Raw genomic sequence first — 19112 nt, forward strand, 5'->3', positions numbered from 1 at the left:
GAAGACATCTAAAGGCAACCCTGTGTCAGGAAGATATAAAAACATAATAAAACATCAAACATTAAATATGTGTTGGAAGCCACCTAGAATGGCTGGGACAACCCAGCCAAATGGCCAGGGTATAAAACAACAACAGCAACAGCAGCAACCACAACCACCTTATGCATCCATGAATAAAGGGCTGTCAGTGTTTTAATAGCCCTGCTCCTGTGCCTTTCCCCATTGTTTTGTCTCTCTATGAGGCAAGCATAACTTGTTTAATTTCTTCACTTTGGGCTGTTGCTCAGCGCTCAGGATCAGGGCCAGGAGAAAAGCTGGCAACCCTGACATGAAAGATGCCAAGCCAGTGAAATCACTTCTCTTCATCTGATTTACCATCTCTAATTTCATTGAAAAGTTAATCCTTCTGCAGTAAAATTACATTAGTGCTTCAGAGACAGAATATAATCTCTTTGTAAAAAGCTGAAAAGGGGGAGGGGGAGGGGGACATCCGCACTTAAAACATGCTGGATTTTGCTAGTGATCATTTCAAATGAAATGGACTTTAAATGCAGCTCTGAAATTTATCAGGGATTCCACATAAACCTAGCATGGATACATTTCCTGAGTGTGAATTTCATGCTCTTTATTCAGCTCATAGTAGCAATGAATGAATCTCCCCAAAACGTCTAGCTATATATACATTAATTACACAATGGGCCCTGCGTGATTGGCTAATTCCGGGCTGCTCCTGTAGGCCAATCAGTTTGCGGATTCACCTCCTCCAGAAGCCTGATTGGCTGCTCCTGCAGGCCAATCAGGTCGCTGATTCACTTCCACCTGGAGCTGGATTGGGAAGCTCCTGTGGACCAATCAGACTGCTGCATTCTGGATCCTATTGTTCTAGGATTCAGCTCAGTACATAACATTTCCCATGATACTTTACTCCTGATTTGTTGCTGTAATTATTGTTGAAAGCTCTCCTAACACTTTAGGATTGGTAATTCTTCAGTGGCTTGGAGGTGTTATGTCTGACTTAACTATCATGAAGATCAAGAGGATTTGTGAAACACTTTATGAAAACAGCTTTAAAGGGGTGGTACAAATAGTTCTGGAATCCTAAATAATTATTACTCCTTTCTTCCTTGACTGAAATATCCAGCTAGACCAGCCTCATCAACAATAATTCCCATGCTTCCTTACTGAAAGGGAATGTGCGACAGCCATTTGCAACATAAACTGTGAGAAGGGAAACCCCAGATCAAGTGGAAAATAATTATAGGAGCGTCTAATCTTGATTTTTCAGCTTTCTGTGCAGAGGAGTGACTACTTCACACATTGCAAAGATGCCTCTTGTGGATCATGCACTCAGCCGGCAGCCAACTTTTAGGTTCATCGTGAGTTTCCTGCATTCCATTGTGCTGGATTACACACAATTTCAAGAAGCAAAAGTTCAAGAGACTTTTTAAGATAAGACTTTGCTTGCTTTTAAAACAGAGGATTAACCTTGCGGGAAACAAAGGACAATGACTTTAATTCCTTTGCCCTTAAAGTGATTCAGGCAAAATTTGGAAAAGATTTAAGGATGGATTTGCATAACCTGTACTATGCCAAAGGGTGGCATGGGGTGCTAGGGGACGGGTAGTACCTCTGGTGGGGGGCACGGCATGCTTCTTTTGTCTTCTTTTGGTCCCCACCCTGCATTCAGCTCTCACCTGTGGCTCCTGGAAGCAGCCCGCATGCGACAGCAGCCCCAGGAAATGGTTTCAACTGGCCAGCTAACCAGGTGAGGATACCCGATTGGCCCCAAACCCTTGGTGAGTTAGGGATTTCCTTTGCATGTGAAGACAGGCTCTGGCAGACTGAGTGAACAAGACCAAGAGCGGTCCAATGGTCAAGAAGGTGGCATCTTCATGCACTATAGAGGAAAGTGAGGTACAGATGGGGGTTGTCAACCTAGGAAGGTAGCCCATCTAAGAGAAGGAAAACTCTGATCCTAAACCTCCACTTCCTTGTGGGACATCTTCGGGAGAAGAAAAGGCTAAGGAGTAAACCTTACACAATCAGGAGCAGAGTCCCTAAGATGGTTGGATGGCGCCTTGTACACATCCTTCAGGCAATTCCTGCAGCCAAGCTGGTGCCAAAGGTATTGCTCTGCTTTCCTTTGTACCACACCAGCAAGCCCAGGACCTATATGCACACTGCCCATGTTTGTGTCCTGGGAAGGTCACTTCAGTGCTGCTAACACATTGGTTTGACTTCACCCCTGGAGGCACACTCCATTGTCTCTCGAGACAGGCAGATGCCAACAACTACACCAAAGTCTGTATCCCCCACCCTACGTGGCATAGATGTATTGCTTGAGATAGGATACACATATGATATACTGTGCTGAAAAATGCTACACATGTACAACTCAAATGCAATCCCCAAATAAAAAAGCTGTAAACGTAGCAAAGCAACCTGAAGCAACTGAAGTGCAACTACTGCTGTTATTGACAGTTGCTTACCACCCACTTGAATCTGGTTATAAACTTAGCTGCATCATTGATTGATTTTGCTTGTATGAAATTCCTTTTATGATGTCTCTTTCCTAAGGTGCATTAGGTGGTTTGTTCACCGCTTGATAACCTGGGACAGAGTGGTATGAAATGTGCAGGCACCTCAAGGGCTGGAGAGAGGCCACAGAATCCATGATTCTGTGGAATTTCCATTTTTGGACACAAGCACACCACTGCATAACCAGAGGAACACTTGTGGAGAAGGCCTATAGCTTCCATGCCCTGCTTGCAGGCTTTCTAAAGCAGGGATTGGGAGTTTGTGGCCTTTCAGATGTTGCTGGACTCCTATTTCCATCAGCCCCAGATGTCCCCACTGTGGAAGGTCGTGTGGATCCAGAATTGGCCTCCACAGTCACTTACGGACTCATTGTTAAAACCGTGTTTATGGAAGACAGTCTTACTAGGCTACGAGTGATCACCAAAGATAAGAAGATATCCAAAATCTGGAGGGTCATGGGTTTCTCACCCCTGTCTTAGAGGCGTATGTTTGGTCATGGTGGGATGGAAGATTGAGGAACACTTCACACATCAGCTTATGTTGGCTCAGTTGCATCCATCTTTTTAAAAGCTGGACTTCCCAGACTGCTCTTCAGGGTCTATTGCGTATCTAATGTGTGCTGTAAAAGCTGTGAGTAATGTCAACAGCTGATAATGGTGTGTTTCAATGACTACTGGAGCAAGATTCATGCCTCCTCTGGTGTTGACTCTCTCAAGAGCTATTCTTGTTAGAGAAGGATATTTCCACTGGGGGCTAGTAACTGAAGCCAAAGCTCCAGAAATATGAACTGAAAATATATGGATGGCCAAATAAAGATAACTTCTTAGGAGCTTGGGGAGTTATCTTACTGGGGCCTTTCTACATTTACCTCTATGGTGGAACAGTTGCTGTGTGATCAGATTCTTTTAAGAGTGAATTTGTAGCTGATTGTCTGCCCCTTTGGTCATATGCCACTGCTATTAGAGTGAATGTGGGGGTTTTCTTTCCACACTAATGGAGGGTTTTGCCTGAGTTGAGGGAAGTTCCATGGTTGTCATCGCAACTCTTACATACCCCTATATTCATCCAGACAGTAAATACTGGAAGTTATGAGCATGAGCAGGGGGAATAGCCCTTTCATGGCTTAAAACAAATTTATGCCTAGTATTCCAGGATTCTAATCTTGTGGGAGTATGGGACATTAGAAGAGGAACTACATGTCTTTGGTGAACCTGGTTATTGTGATGAAAAGTTGTTTTCTGCAGCTTACAATTGCTGTCACAAACAGTGCTTGGATTCAGTAGCATCATCTTCATAGGCCATGCCTTTCCTCTAAACTGAGCTCACATACTGACATCTTGCACTGGTCAGAGGGAGGTGGTGTAAAACAGATGTTTTCCAAGCCATACATACCAACCCCCTCAACCCAGAAACCAGGATGGTGCTTGTTTACATACCGCACAAATGAAGATGTTGGGGATTCATGACAGATCTTTCAGAAAAGTCAGGGCTTTTTCGTGGTAGAAAAGAAATGTGTGTTTGTGAGTTCATTGTTCTGGAAGACTCGGCTGAATACTGCTGACACCATGTGCCAGCATGGCAAAATATCTGGAAACTTCTCCCCCAGCAATTATATCTATAATTGGTAAGTTTAGAAATGCCCCAAATCAGACAATTTGTCCATCCAGCTCAGTATCATTGAAACTGACTGGCCGTGGCTCTCCAGAGTTTTCCCCACTGTCAATGTAGGTTGCTAATAAACTGGAAGGGTATATATGCACTTGAAGAATCAAGAAACAATAAGAAGAAAGGTTTGGGGGGAGGGTTATTTAGGTTTCTGATATGTGAACAACTTCCATTTTTGAAGGTTCATAATTTAGGCTGGCTTTCTTACATTAGGCTAGTTTTCCACAGCACTTTTGGTGGAGCAGCTGTGTAAAATGCCCACTAGATGGCAACCTACTCCCAAAACTTTTTCCTTCTACAAATCTCAAAGGTTTTTAAGGAAGGGGGGGGGGGGACCCAGCAGAATATTATCAGCTGCTTGAGGAGAAAAGGCCATAACCTAAGCAATCTCCCTTGCCTCCAAGCCCATTCACCTAACCATAACGTAAAAAAAAAAAAAAATCCTTATTATTTCTGATTTCACTAATATATCCCCTGGCAGGTGGGAAACAGGATACGAGCAACTGCATTGCAAAGCCGTGTAGAGGCAAGAAAAGGGTGGCGATTTTTCATTCATCCTGGAAGAAAATTGTAAAAATGGACTGATTACTAAAATCCTTCATATAAACTCAAAACTAGCAAGCGCCAACAAGAACTGTGAGAATGGTCCCCAAGGCAGGCAGGCGCACACACACACACACACACACACACACACACACACACACACTTTTTTTTTTGGAAGGATGAATAAAAACTTTCACTCTATCAACATGCATTAGCAGACTATTAAAGCTGGGCAAATGACTTATAGTGGAATCCTATGCATGTCTACTCAGAAGTAAGTCCCATTGAATTAAACAGGGCTTCCTCCTAGGTAAATTAGTACAGGGAATGCAGCCTGAAGTTTGTCAATATAATTGTAAATGAATGATTTTGAGAAAGCGCTTTAAAGGGTGGGGCTAAGATTGACATTTGATAGTGAATGGCTCATCTCCATGAGGGATTATATTTATCCTGCCCCACATACCTGAGTTATGAGACTCTTGCCTCTGTGAAAGCAATGGGGTGGGGAGGTGGGGGGGGGGGGTGACAGGAGCAAAATGTAGCCATTGTGATAACTGGTCTGTCTGAAAGAACACACTGGGGGGGGGGGGAATAAGTGATCTTGTGAAGCCTCCTTCCTATTTGTCTTTCATAAGCAATAATTTCATTTTCCAGAGCCTGGGGAAACCACCACTGTCATCCGTGCAAGATTGCACACTGCGAAGGCCATGCCATCTGACAACGCACAGAGGCAGGAAGGTTATTGTCCCACCAGAGAGTCCCCTTATGGTCTAGACAAAGGACCGGACTGTGGAGCAGTCACTTGGCTCTCTGGGTACTGTTTTCCTAATTCACCAGTGAGCCTCTGAAACCTGGCAACTGGGATCCGGTTCTAGAAGGGTCCTAAAACCTCCCCTCCTGAGTCCACACCCCTTTGGCAAAGGCATGCTCAGCTTTTGTGCTGTATATACCTAGGGGGAAGGTTATTGTGAAGTGTCCCTGGGCAATGTTACTCATGTGTGAATGGAAGGATCTTGTTTGCATTCATTACAAACCCATTAAAAGCTGGCTGGCTGAGACCTGGGCAGGACTGGTCTGAAGGTTGCAGCTGACACTCGTCCCCTTGCTGGCTCTCTGCACCATCTCCTCACAGTGCACCAGACTGAGGAGGCCTTGTGTGGGTCAGGGACAGGTGAAGGGCTGCCCAGCCTTTCTGGACTCCCCACCACCACCCACACCTTTCCAGCACAAGTTCTTTCCATGAACTAGCCTGCCCAGAAATTACCTCAATTTCAATCTCTCTTCCTGGATCCCAATGGCTGAAGAGAAAACTTTCCGCCATGGGCTCATCGTCTTGGGAGTTTTTCTGGTGATGATCGGAATGTTCATCATGAGTGTGGAGAAGCCCCAGATCTACATCACCTTTTGTACCTTAGGGGCCTTGGTTATTGCTGCGGGGATCATTTGGAGCATGTGTCAGTGCTACCCAAAGGTAGGAAAAAAGTCTACTTTTCTTTTTTCTAAAGAATGTGCCTTCAACAGTTGCACTTTGGGGGGTATCAAACTCAGAATTCCCAATGTTGGATAGAAATTAAGTGGTTTCCAGCTGTAATGCCTTAAGAGAATATGGGAAAAAAAGGTTTAGAATTGGGTCAATGATTTATTGATAAGGATTTGCTGAATTAACAATTTGAATTGGAATACAAAAAAAGGGAGGTATGAGGAGGTCTGGGAAATAAGTTAATGGAAATAAGTAATGGAAATTTTGCGTGTTTTTTAATTATTTTCATTTTTGTATTTCTGTTATTTTCTTTTTTCTTTTTTGATTTTTACTGTATTATTATTGAAAACTTTAATAAATATTCTTTAAAAAAAAAAACAACAAACTCAGACTTCCCAAGAATATATTTGGGCTCTTGGAAACTGCGGGATTATATGTCCCCTACTCTTTTTTGAGCTTGTTAGCCTTTTAAGAAGTAGAAACTTAAAAATATTTTACTTGCAAAGCAATCAATTTTTTGGTATCTGCTCGATTAAGAAATTACTTTACACATTGGTTTCCTTACAGTTGCCACAAAAGTAATGATGCCGTCGCAGGATAGATATTAGAATGGTGCCACAATATAATGCAGTGGGAACTGTAGAAAGAGAAATTTAGGTAATGGCAAATCTAAGGCTGTTCCCTGTTGGAGTTGCAGCTTGGATCTTCTTTCTGAAAATCTAGGATTTGATTGAAGACACTGTTCGGAATGTAAAAATAAAAATAAAATGCCTTTCTTCTAGGGAACCCCTACATCTCCTTGGAGGTAGGTAAGAAAGAATCACTTTGCCCAGGGTGGACTGCCTCCTGAGCTTTATTTGAGATCCAAATGATACATCACATTTTCTTAATTAAATTCAGTGTTTGTGCATATGTTTGTGTGTAGCTGCTCATTTGATGGGAGGAAATAACCCCCTTGTTCCAAGGAGTTATCTTCCCTTACTTCCCTGCTTTCCCTCCCCAGATCAGAGTTGTTTCTGTTGATGTGGAGTCTGAGAAGTTTCTTGTAAAGAACACTGCTGCTTCATCTGTTCAAAATGAGATTCCCGAGAAGAACAGGTATGTTTGCGGAAACCAAGCCTGTAAGCTTCAACTCAACAGTCTGTAATCTACTTTTTAATTAGAATACAGTACTTGCCTGTGCATATTGCAAACTGTGTTCTGTAGAGGGACAAGGTCAACGTCTGGAAACGCTGGCACAGGGCAGTGAATTGCACAATTTAAGTGTATTTTTATACAGGAGAAAAGCGGTGTCTTTAGGGGAAATATAAAGCTCCTCAGAGGTATGTGTGTTAGTGTGTAAAGCATGGAACAGCTTTGGAGACCCATGCATAGGAAAGCAAAAGGCGTTTACAGCACAATCCTATACTTCTCTGCTTAGAAATAGATCTCATTGAGTTCAATGTGGCTTACTCTCAGATGTGTGTATAGGATTGCAACCTCCATCTCATTTCAGTGTCTAGCCCTGCTATATATAATCCAATCCAGAAAAAGAATGTGGGCCTCCTTGGGATTCATTCTGCACTGGCCATAAGAACAGCAGCTCCTTTGGCCTTGTCTCTCTCGGCTGTGCAGAAGCTATAACTGGTCAATCAAGATAAAATTATGGCAGCTTAAAAGAGCTTCTTCTCCATCTTCCACCTCACATCCAAGCTTCTTCAGAACAGTGCCTCCCTCACCCTAGAGATGGATAAATCCTGGTGAAATGGTATTTGTAGGAGGTGGTCTCCTGCAGAGTGCAGTGACAGGTTGGGTATATATGGGGTGGATCTACACACAGGGGAAAACCGCTATAAATAAGTCATAAATTAGATCCGTTATAATAAAAGAAAGAAAAAACCCTATGGAAAATCGCATATAAATTTTTTCTGCTCTCTGGCACCATCTGGTGTTGCATGTTTATAGCACATTCAAAAGTTGTTTCTTTACTAATGTAGCTGAGTCCCAGGGGTGAGATAATCTTTGGTCCCGAGCTGTATAGAGCTTTGTACCAAGTTCATTGGTCATTTCTTCCCTTTCTCTCAACATTGACTAAGGGTAAGACCACAGCCTGCTGCCAGAAGGCCTATTTTATGTGCTTCATAAGCAATTGTTTTTCTGATTGAAAACTTGGACCCGGCACCAGCCTACTGTGCAGTAGCCCAGCCTCAGAGGCGTCCATGGGCCATTCCTTTCCTGGCTATGTCATTTACTTGCTCATATCTCCCTTCCTACCACATTCCATCCACCCATCAACTTCCTTTAAACAGGTTTCTTAACAGCGCAAGGTCATTTTCCATAATACTCCAACTGCCAACAACAGAAAGGAAAGTGAAACTAAAGTAGCTGAAGGCAGCATAGCCCTGGCATACAGACTGATGGGTTTTGTATGTCCCTTTCTCCTAGTCATACAGGAGGGAATGGAGGACAGGTAAGAAAAGCAGGTCTACTGACAGCTCATATCCAGATAACGAACAACTGCAACACGCTTAAGAGGAAGCAAACTTGTCTAGAGAAATGCTGGTCCTCTGAAGCTGCTCAAATTTCTGAATCAGCAAATAATCAGATTCCTGTCCCCTGTTAATAACAGATGTAACAAATCTGGTGAAGTAATATTCCACTTTCTCGTGTTGTTTGCTCAGTTCCCAGACACCTTACACCAGCCAGAAAGAAGCTGAAGTCTATGAGAAAAGCCTGCCGTCTTACGAACAGATCCAGATGAAAGTGGCAGGTGCAGAATCTGTGGGTGTTCTGTCTGCTCCAGTCCCACCAGTCAGGGCAGAAGGATGTACCCAGCCTGTTGTACAGGCCAAGGCAGAGGTCCACAGGGATTCAGAAAGCGATGGAGACTCCTGCAAGGACCCAACGTCCCAGAAGGACGCTGCAAGGTTGTACCGGTGAGTAGCTCATGCGGTGCGTTCAGGGGCTGGTTTGAATAGCGCACCACCCTGAACCTTATGGTCACCTTATGGTGATTTCTGTTAGGCACTCTGGATAGAGAAAAGTTTGCAAAGGCAGGATGGTTGTCAAATTATATAAATATTAGTTGTTGTATGCATTTTCATTGCTTGATTAAACAAAATGAATAAATGAACATCTGCATAAAACAATGTTACTAATGCAGGTGTCAGAACCGACACAATCTTTGAAAATATATAATATTCTATGTTGTAAATTATATCCTTTTCTATGTGTGAGATATGGTGCAATGATATATATCTGTATATGTACTACACACACACACACACACACACACACACACACTGTGTATATATATATATATAGAGAGAGAGAGAGAGAGAGAGAGAGAGAGAGAGAAAGCCACTGATTGTTTAACTGGGAGCTCCTTTCAAACTGAACAAAACTAAACAGGGGTCGGCCACTGTGACAAGATGATGTTGGACTAAATGGACCACTGGCCTGATCCAGAGCAAGGCTCTTCTTACGTTTATATGTTCTTTAATTGATTAATCTAACTGATTGGCAACATTAGTTGATTAATCTGTTAGATTAATCAGCTAATGTTACCATCCCCATAGAAGGTGGAGCTAAATATAAGATGCATGCTAGCTCTGTATCAATGAAAAGCCAACACAGTTTGTACTGCCCGGTGTTGTTCCTTCTAGTTAAAGCAGGCATCACAAGTGCAATACTCTCCAGGTGGAGTGCAACTCTTGTTAACTCAGACCATTGGGCATGCTGGTCGGGGATGATGGGAGTTGGGTCCAAGAACATCTGGAGGGGACCACATTGGTGACTCTTGAGTTCAAGATCAAAACAATGCTGTTGGGCTGGCATGGTCAATAATATTTAATTTACCCTTAGAAACCAAGTTAATTAAACCAACAACAGCTGGTCATTCCAGAACCAGGGTGAAAAGCACAGCATCTGCCTAGCTTGATTTACTATAAACGTCCTAGTAGAAACACAAAACAGCTCAACAATCAGCCTTGGAAGCTATGTCCTTCAATGAACCTTCTCTTTAAATTCTAGTGAGTCAGAAAAGTTTCCTAACCAGGCGCCACTGGCTTCTTTCCAAGAGGAAGCTGACGCCTCTTCCGTGGAATCTGCAGCCAACAGTCCATTTCTACAGAGGTGGGAAAATGTCTCGAAGCCTATGTCTCCAACAGAAAGCCAGCTCAGATTCAAGCTTCCTTCCTATGAAGATTTTGCCCTGATCGATTCCCTGACGGCAGAAGGTCAAGGTCAAAACAATGAAAGGATAACGGCGCCTAACCAAAGCCATTGCCCTATTCCTGCCCCCAGAAGAGATGGGGCATTGGCTACAGTAGGGCCTGAAGGACTGGAACACAGAGCTACGCATAATGTAGAAGAGGATGACATGTACTATGGAATAAAAGAGGGAGCAGGAGATGTCCCCTCATCGGTCGGTGCTGTCTCTGAACCAAAGGACTAAGCACTAAAAATTAGGAATGAGCCTGGGAACATTCTCATGGGAGTCCAAATCCAAAGAGATGAAAGGTTGGGTGGCGGTGGGGAGTGGGTCAGACAATAAAAGGGATGCCCAAGCCATCGTAGATTGGTCCTGCTCTTTGGGGATTTGTAGGGAGTGATGGAGAATAAGGGTTAGGACCAAAGCAGAAGAACACAAGTTTGGCTGTCTTTTGAAGTGTCTTAAGCTGTCCCTCCACTTATGCTCAACCTGTATATTTGTAAATAAAGTGAAATATCACCAAATCTCATAAGCCCCCTGTGATTTTCTTCTAAAGGAAATCAAACCTGGGTAGCACTGAACCCCTAAAAGTTCTCACCAGCCAGAGAGATGATTCAGAAAAACACTATGAAGGGGAAACAGACTCTGTATATGAGAATGGCACCCCTGCTGAGAACATATATATTGTCCCAAGGGGCAGAGTCATGACTTTTCCCTGGGAGTGTGGATGGAGGATCCATGACTTGCTTGAACATCATCTTTTGGTGCTTCTTTGCCATTTATGAAATGATACTCTATTGGGATGCGGGTGGCGCTGTGGTCTAAGCCACTGAGCCTCTTGGGCTTGCTGATCAGAAGGTCAGCAGTTCAAATCCCTGTTATGGAGTGAGCTCCCATTGCTCAGTCCTAGCTCCTGCCAACCTAGCAGTTTGAAAGCACACCAGTGCAAGTAGATAAATAGGTACTGCTGCAGCAGGAAGGTAAACGCTGTTTTCGTGTGCTCTGGTTTCCATCACGGTGTTCTGTTGTGCCACATGAAAGCTGTCTGTGGACAAATGCTGGCCTGAAAGCGAGATGAGCGCCGCAACCCCATAGTCGCTCTTGACTGGACTTAACTGTCCGGGGGTCCTTTACGTTTACCTTCTAAGGCTGCCATTTTCTAAATGTACAAAACTGGGAGCAAGTCCTACTGAATTTAGTAAGGTGTGCTTTTGAGTGGAAATGCACGGAATTACACCGTAAATGTGTTTCTAGTCTTTTAGAATCCTTTAGCATTCTTGCCCCATCATCCAAAGATATAATAATAATAATATAATTTATTATTTATACCCCGCCCATCTGGCTGGGTTTCCCCAGCCACTCTGGGTGGCTTCCAACAGAACACTAAAATACAATAACCTATTAAACATTAAAAGCTTCCCTAAACAGGGCTGCCTTCAGATGTCTTCTAAAAGTTTGGTACTTATTTTTCTCTTTGACATCTGGTGGGAGGGCGTTCCACAGGGTGGGCGCCACTCCCGAGAAGGCCCTCTGCCTGGTTCACAGTAGATACCTTTTATCTGACTGTATATTGGTGTGATTGTATTTCATGTTCATGGACTGATTTGCTGAGGACACGTTCGATGGTGGTGGTTCCTGGGGATTGGATGATATCCCAAACAGCGACACTTTTAACATGAAAAAGAACTGGTCAGAGGTTTAAGAAGTGCTTGTGTGTGGGTGCCAAAGCAGCTCAGGGCTCACGCTTCATTAATTGGCCTGATCACTATGGAGTGGCTGACGTGCAGGAGCAGCAGCAGCCAGACAGAAGGCGGATTGTGTGCCCTCAGCACCTTTGCTTCTGAGGTCCCGCTTTCTGCTCCGATTCATGCCTTTTGGCCATTGGAGTTCTGCTTGCTGCAGTGGAAAATCCGGAGTGAATTATGTTGCTTTCGGAAGCCTGCCAACTGCTCAGCTTGTCAGATTGCTTCTTCCGCATGGGGAGGGAGCCAAGCTCCCAGGCAGCTGTGGGACAGCAGCTCCATGAAACTGACAGCGCGAGGCAACCAAAGGGTTGGCGTTGGCTACCTCTTAGCTAGGCTATCTGAGTATAAAGCCAGTAGGGCCTGATTTATAAGTTGCGCTCATGCCTGTTCCTTGGGGAGAGAAAGACACCATTTGGAATATGGCATCGAGTTCAACAGGACTTACTGCCAAACAACTTGTGCTTAGCATCACAGCTTTGGGAACCACATAAAATATTTTATTCTGAATGGATTAATGAATCTTAATAATAACCCCTGCACCCTAAGATAGCAGCATACCCTCTGGTGAAAATAGGGACGCCCTATTCAATAATAATAATAATAATAATAATAATAATAATAATAATAATAATAATACCCTACCCATCTGGGAAGCTTCCAACAGATATAAAAACACAATAAAACATTAAACATTAAAAGCCTTCAGATATCTTCTAAAAATTGTAGAGTTACTTATCTCCTTGGCTTGGGGGTCACATAACTCCATTCCCTCCAACATTTCCCAAGTGAAAATAGGGATTTCCTAAGGAAATGTGGGACATTCTGAAATCAAATCAGAAGCTGGGATGGCTTCTGCAAATCTGAGACTATCCCTAGAAAAAACGGGCACTTAGAGGGTCTGTAGAAGTTTATAGGACCATATACACTGCAGGCACTGCAGAGAAACCACAACCATTAGGAAAAGGTATTTTCTTCAGGGACTGAAGGGTGCTGCAAATCTAGGGAGTCTTCATGCATGTCTTGGCTTCTCAAATAAGCTTTCAAGTGACCTGGAAGCTGAGTATTTTTTATGTTTCAATCCCGCAATGGAACAAGACGCTACTTGTTTGTAAGTAGACTGCAGTCAAATGCTCCTGGTTACTAACAGCAGAAGAGTTTCACACAGTTTAAATATCTCATCAGAAGCTGGTTTAAGACGTGACCTGGAAGAGGTTGGTTGTCTCGAGCCTCAATTTTTACGAAACACTTGACAATGCCAGAAGCAGTCTCGTGTTGCGACCCCCTGGCTCTTTAACTTGCTCCATTTCCCCTTTCTGCGCCTGATACATCACTTCCCCACCCCTGACAGCTGCAGGAAATAACGTGGACTGAAGACAGATTGTGAAAATGATGGCGTAATGATGTCAGAAGTGACCTCAATGGCTGTGAGTGGTTTTGTTGCTCGTTCCCTTCTGTCCTGCCAGCTTTAGTACTTTGCTAAAGCATTGTGTACTTGGCATAAGCTGCCCTGACAGTGGTAATCCTACTCGTGTACTGTGTCAACAGCCATTTTAAATGTGTTGTTTGCACTAAATAGAAAAGCCCAGTTCGTGACCCTGAGGTGTCCTTCGCAGCTTCACTTGACGTTTGTAGAAGCTGCAGCCCCAGATCCAGTTACTAAGGTACATCCCATATTCATGAATATTCCACACGTCCTTGAGTAGATAATTGGAACCGTCTTGTTCTGTTCTGCAGGTTCCCCTTCGCTTCTTTTTTCCCCCTATTCCCACAAGCCTTGTGAGCAGTGACCCCACCACCAACATCCCTGCCAACCTCCTTGACTGGGACAGTTATTTATGACTCTTCCATCTTGGCTCTCCTGGCTATTTTGTGCCCGTGCATTGTGTTAATATGTGTGGTGTGTGCCACATGTTGTGTGCCTATATGTATCCCATATCAGCTCTGACTACACCCACTTTCATTTTCACCACACCCACTATTCCATTTCCTTGTTCTTCTGGCATGTGGCCCCCCAGAAGGCTGGATTTGAAGGAAGGTGGCACCTGGCCTGAAAAAATGTTCCCCACTCCTGGCTTAGCCCATCAAAATAGCTTTTGAGGGGTGTCAAACGGAACCATCCTCTTCTGGAGCACTGTCAGGCTGGATGGAACAAAACAGAAAACACCCTCTTGCAATTTCCAGCAAGAACTCTTGATCTGTGTGCTTTCCTACCCTTGCTGGGTGGGAGAAAGAAGTCTGCAGTAGGCATGAATTTTTTAAGGGGGCTTTGCAAGGTGCAATGCCACCTTCTCATCAGCTTGCCAAAATAGATAGTCTGGTGGTCCAGTTTCATAGTGCTGCCCTTTTCCGTCTTCCTTGTGCCCTGGTTCCCTCTTATATTCCACTGCATGCATCTCTTTCAAAGCTAGACTATAAATTTAGCAGGTATCTTTGTACTTTGCTCATTGTCTACCACAAGAAAGCACGCTGCCTTCCCTGCAAATGTTTGGCCCTCTGATCACGTACACAGAAATAAGCAGCCAAAGGTGAAAACAATGTCAGGGAGTTGAGGAGGATTGTTTATACAATTATAAGAAACACTTGTTGGGTGTCACAGCAAGAAAACAAAAGAAAAGAAGAAAAGCATATGTTTCCTAAACATTGTTTTCAGAAGTGAGAGCAGCACACAAAAGAAAAATGGACCCCCCTCCTTGTTTAGACCTGACTCATGTCCCTGCTCCCAGCTCCCTGACTCCCCAAGGCAGGCCTTCCAAGTCCTGAGAGGTTTGCTTGCTCTCACCTGACTCTAGGATGTGATGTGCTGGCCAAGCTAGATGGAGTTTGCTGCTGTTGGGTAGCTGAATTATGCTAAACAAACAGCAAAGGCAGGACTGTGGGATTGGGATCACAGCACGGTTGTAGGGTTTAAAAAACTGCCTGCCCCTGTCGCTGTTCAATTTGGTATAACCTGCCCCCCTTCACACACATGGAGAAATTTGCTCCAGTTCACTGTTAAAGGTGATCTTGAAAGCTTTGCATTTTCCAAAACAATATGCAAACTGAAACACTGCTCTCCTTTGAAATGTGAGCTTCTCTGCAGTTTGCAATTTAATGCTCCAGGCAATTAATGTGTACAAAAATGCATATACTATGGTAAGGCGTGCATATAATGTGTATATTATGGAAAGTAACATAGGAATGTGCATTATTTTAGGGGAAATTGCTTTGCAAAAATGCATACATTAGGCAACATTGCACATAAAAACATGCAGAGCAGGAGAAATTTCCAGAGAACTGCTGACAATTTAAAAATAAATACATCACAAGATGACGTAGCAATGTGGAGAACTGAATTTAAGATTGGAAAAATGAGAAACAGAGAGAAACTGAAAAGGGCAAATTCACTCCTGCAGAAGGGTGACTGAGCACTTTTATTCACGTTAACGACCTAAGCCTAATTCTTCTGGTATGTGCCTGGATCCCTCCTACAAAATACTGACAGTTTGGAGGCCCCCTAAGATGCCAACAGCCACTATTTTCATCACAAAGACATAAAACCACCAGTGTTATTGCAGTACATTCACCCCAACAGCCACAGTGGTGTTGCAGCCATTGTTTACATCAACCTGTAAAAAACATATTTTCATTGGTTTCCTCGTCTTAACAATTAGGGTACAACTATTCTGTGCTAAGTGAACATGGACTCTAGCTTAATAATGCAGGAAGTGCCCTGCCAAGTCAGTTGTGTCTCCATCTAGTCCTTAATTCTTTGCAAAATCACAGTGTCAAGCCAGTGTGAGAAGGTCCACTAGAGATTGGCCAGCAGTCCTCTCCTGGACCTGATGTAGGCCACTTGTGAGATGAGATCAGTGTGGCGGTTTTATTGTCACTGAAAAGCAGGATTCAGCCTCCTGGACCATTGGGACAGCACTGTCCTGTTATATAGAGTGATAATTCCTGTTAAGTCTTCTGTGTCCTGCTGCTTTTGGCTGCATAGCTCAAACCTGGAATTATCACTTTTGGCAGGGGTTAAATATGGCAGGGAAGGAGACATTCCTGCATGAAATTAAAACATGCAAACAGAAATCCCTGAGCTTTTGGCTGCCTAATTGTGGAAAAGGCTGAGGCAACACCCAGAGCCCTAGTAAATAACCTTGACATAGGGCAAGGGAGGCAGCGTTACCAGACATAACTCACCTGTGAGGAAATTAAAACCAGGTGCTGAGCTTTTCAGGCACTGCAGGGTATTCCCTGTGGAATAGGCATGAGGCACTTGGCTGGGGTTGTATATAACCTACTAAGAAGCTCCATTTTTGCTCTGGTGATCCTGTCTTCCCAAGAACATAAGCGGTGCAGTGAAAACGGAGGACTTGTGGGAAATATGCGCCTAATATCTGGAGGTAATGTAAGGTAATCTATTCCAATCCTTTGCATTGAGGTTGAATCCATTTGCAAAGAGGACCTTAATAGTTTGTTTTTGATTTATTTACTTAAAATATTTTCTATGTTGCCTCACATTAAAATGATACCAAGGCTGTGTACAACCCCTGCCACCCAATTCAGTGTACAATAAAAACAATCCAGAAAACAAACACAAACCAAAAGTTCTAGATTCAGGTAGGTAGCCGTGTTGGTCTGACGCAGTAGAAATATATAAAAATAAAAATAAACAAATTGTCCAGTAGCACCTTAGAGACCAACTAAGTTTGTTTTTGGTATGAGCTTTTGTGTGCATGCACACTTCTTCAGATACACTGAAACAGAAGTCACCAGACCTATATAGGTATATAGTGAGAGGGTGGGGAGGGGTATTACTCAGAAGGGAACTTGCATCTTTGCTGTGCTATTCTACTCCTTGTTTTGGTCCCATTTAACTGCTTATATTAAGCAGAGAGACTGTGTGAAATGGAGGTTAAGATGCTGGACTTGTATGAGGGAGAGTGGGGTTGTAAATTCCTGCAGAACCTTGAAGCTGGCTGGGTAACTGCCGCCCAGTCACAGACTCTCAGCCTAACCTACTATTAAATGGAGCAGCCCCTGGGCTTATGGAGGGCGGGCTGTAAGTATGAGAAATAAATACGAAGAGTACAAAAGCTCCTCTCATTAGTGGGTTGTTCTTGCCTGTACCCAGCGATAGATGCAGACACATCTGAGAGTATATGGTTATTTACACAAATAATTTGTGTTCCATCTTTCTCAGTGGGATCCAACACACAGAACGCCAAAACTGGGAATCTTGTAGCAGCCTGCCCTCTGCTGACTACATTTGTACACACACCACTCTGGATACTTTATAATGCAATACAATTGTGCCTTGGTTCCCGAACAAATCAGCTCCCAAACGCCGCAAACCAGGAAGTAAGTGTTCTGGTTTGAGAACGTTTTTTTTTTAAAAAAGCCAAACGTCTGTTTCAGCTGTCGGCATTGTTTCCATTGCCAATCAGCCAATCAGAAGCTGTGCCTTGGTTTGCGAACATTTTGGAAGTCGAACGGACTTCCAGAAGGGATTGAGTTTGGGAAGCAAGGTACCACTGTGCTACGCAGTTGTAGGGTTGCCATATGTCTGGGGGTTTTGCCATCAAAAACTGTGTCTGGGCAGAAATCACTTAAAATGTTTGGGGAAATCCAGACGTATAGTGTAGATTTTGGCGAACATCCTTAAAAATAGCTCAGAAATTACCCCCCGATATTTCACAAAAAACTCAACATTTTGGGCAAAACTAAAAAACACACACACAAAACTCAACAACTTTGGTTTACTGTTTAATTGCTTTGTGCCTGCAAGTTTTGGGGTGGATGTACTGCTTTGTTTCTGATCAGTGCATGTCCTGTTCTTCCTGCTGAAATTTCTTCTCTCTCTCTCTGGTTTTTCTTGTGCTGTGGGGCAATTGCCCCTCCAGATGGCAATAGTGCGGTGACATTGTGGAAGCATCGCAGAACTAAAAAAGCAGAATGCTGTGTGAATGGTAATAGTCCCATATAATTGCACACACCCTGTCAATGGCAAGTGGCAGAAGACAACCACAAACACACCAGTCTGCAGTGGCCCTCAGATGAAGGAGAAACTCTATTTTCTGGTCCTTCAAAAAATAACAATATTTATTGGAGCCTGAAGTCACTTTTTGGAGAACACACTTCTCCATTGCCTCAGTTGCAGCTTTTACAGAACCCCCTCCCCCTTGTTGTTGTTTTTCTGGAAGCTCATCACACATATTTATTATCTCATTGTTTGTTGTCATTTCCTGCCAGTGAGGAAGGGGCTGTTCCTGTTCAGTTCATCTTTTCTGTGTGCCCATTTTATAAAGGCCCTAGTGGAGAAATCCTGGATCTGGGATTGAGAGCAGGATGCAACAATTCTCTTCCAGAGACTGTCAGAAGGCACTGTAAGAGGGCACAAGGGGCTAATGCCCCCCAGTTGCCCCCCCAAAAAAGTTCAGAATTTGTAGATGATCCTGTGGGAGCAATATGGACCTGGTCCCAAATATCAGTGTTCTGTATATGTGTATTTTGGATGATAGGCTGAGGCAGAGATTGGTGTATTGATATTATGGCACTTGCTTTTCTGATTTTCCGATTTTATCAGTTTGTGCATATGTATAGATGTCTGTTTGTATACATACATACATACATACAGTTATATAGCTGGTTAGCTAGAACTGATACTCATTTTTGGGTAACCATTACAGTGCTTCCAGATTGGCTGTTTATTTGCACAAAATGTGATTGTTACCCTGCACTTTCTAGTGCAATTTTCCATCCCTTTTTTAACTGCAAAAGAAATCTGATAAGAAAAGTTATGGAAAACTACATTGCAAAGTGTGAGATAGCAACCACTAGGTTCCACATGAGGGATGCTTGAGAAGCAGAAGACATCAAATAAACTCCATGCAAGTTGTGGATGTTAGCGGCAGGAATGCTCAGTAATCAGCCCGCCTGGGAACTCCCTCTCTCACTGATAAGAGTCTTGCCC

General features: G+C 43.5%; 1 protein-coding gene across 1 annotated transcript; it reads left to right on the forward strand.

Moving 5' to 3' along the window:
- The first annotated feature begins 5860 nt into the window (after positions 1-5860).
- On the forward strand, positions 5861-10942 carry BSND (barttin CLCNK type accessory subunit beta). Its single transcript, XM_083745297.1, has 4 exons — positions 5861-6217; positions 7230-7324; positions 8887-9141; positions 10238-10942. Exons 1-4 carry the CDS (start codon positions 6041-6043, stop codon positions 10659-10661), a joined length of 951 nt encoding a protein of 316 aa, XP_083601423.1. The 5' UTR covers positions 5861-6040; the 3' UTR covers positions 10662-10942.
- Positions 10943-19112: the final 8170 nt, after the last annotated feature.

The sequence above is a fragment of the Podarcis gaigeae genome, assembly GCF_964106915.1.
Source record: "Podarcis gaigeae genome assembly, chromosome: 6".
Taxonomy (NCBI): Eukaryota; Metazoa; Chordata; class Lepidosauria; order Squamata; family Lacertidae; genus Podarcis; species Podarcis gaigeae.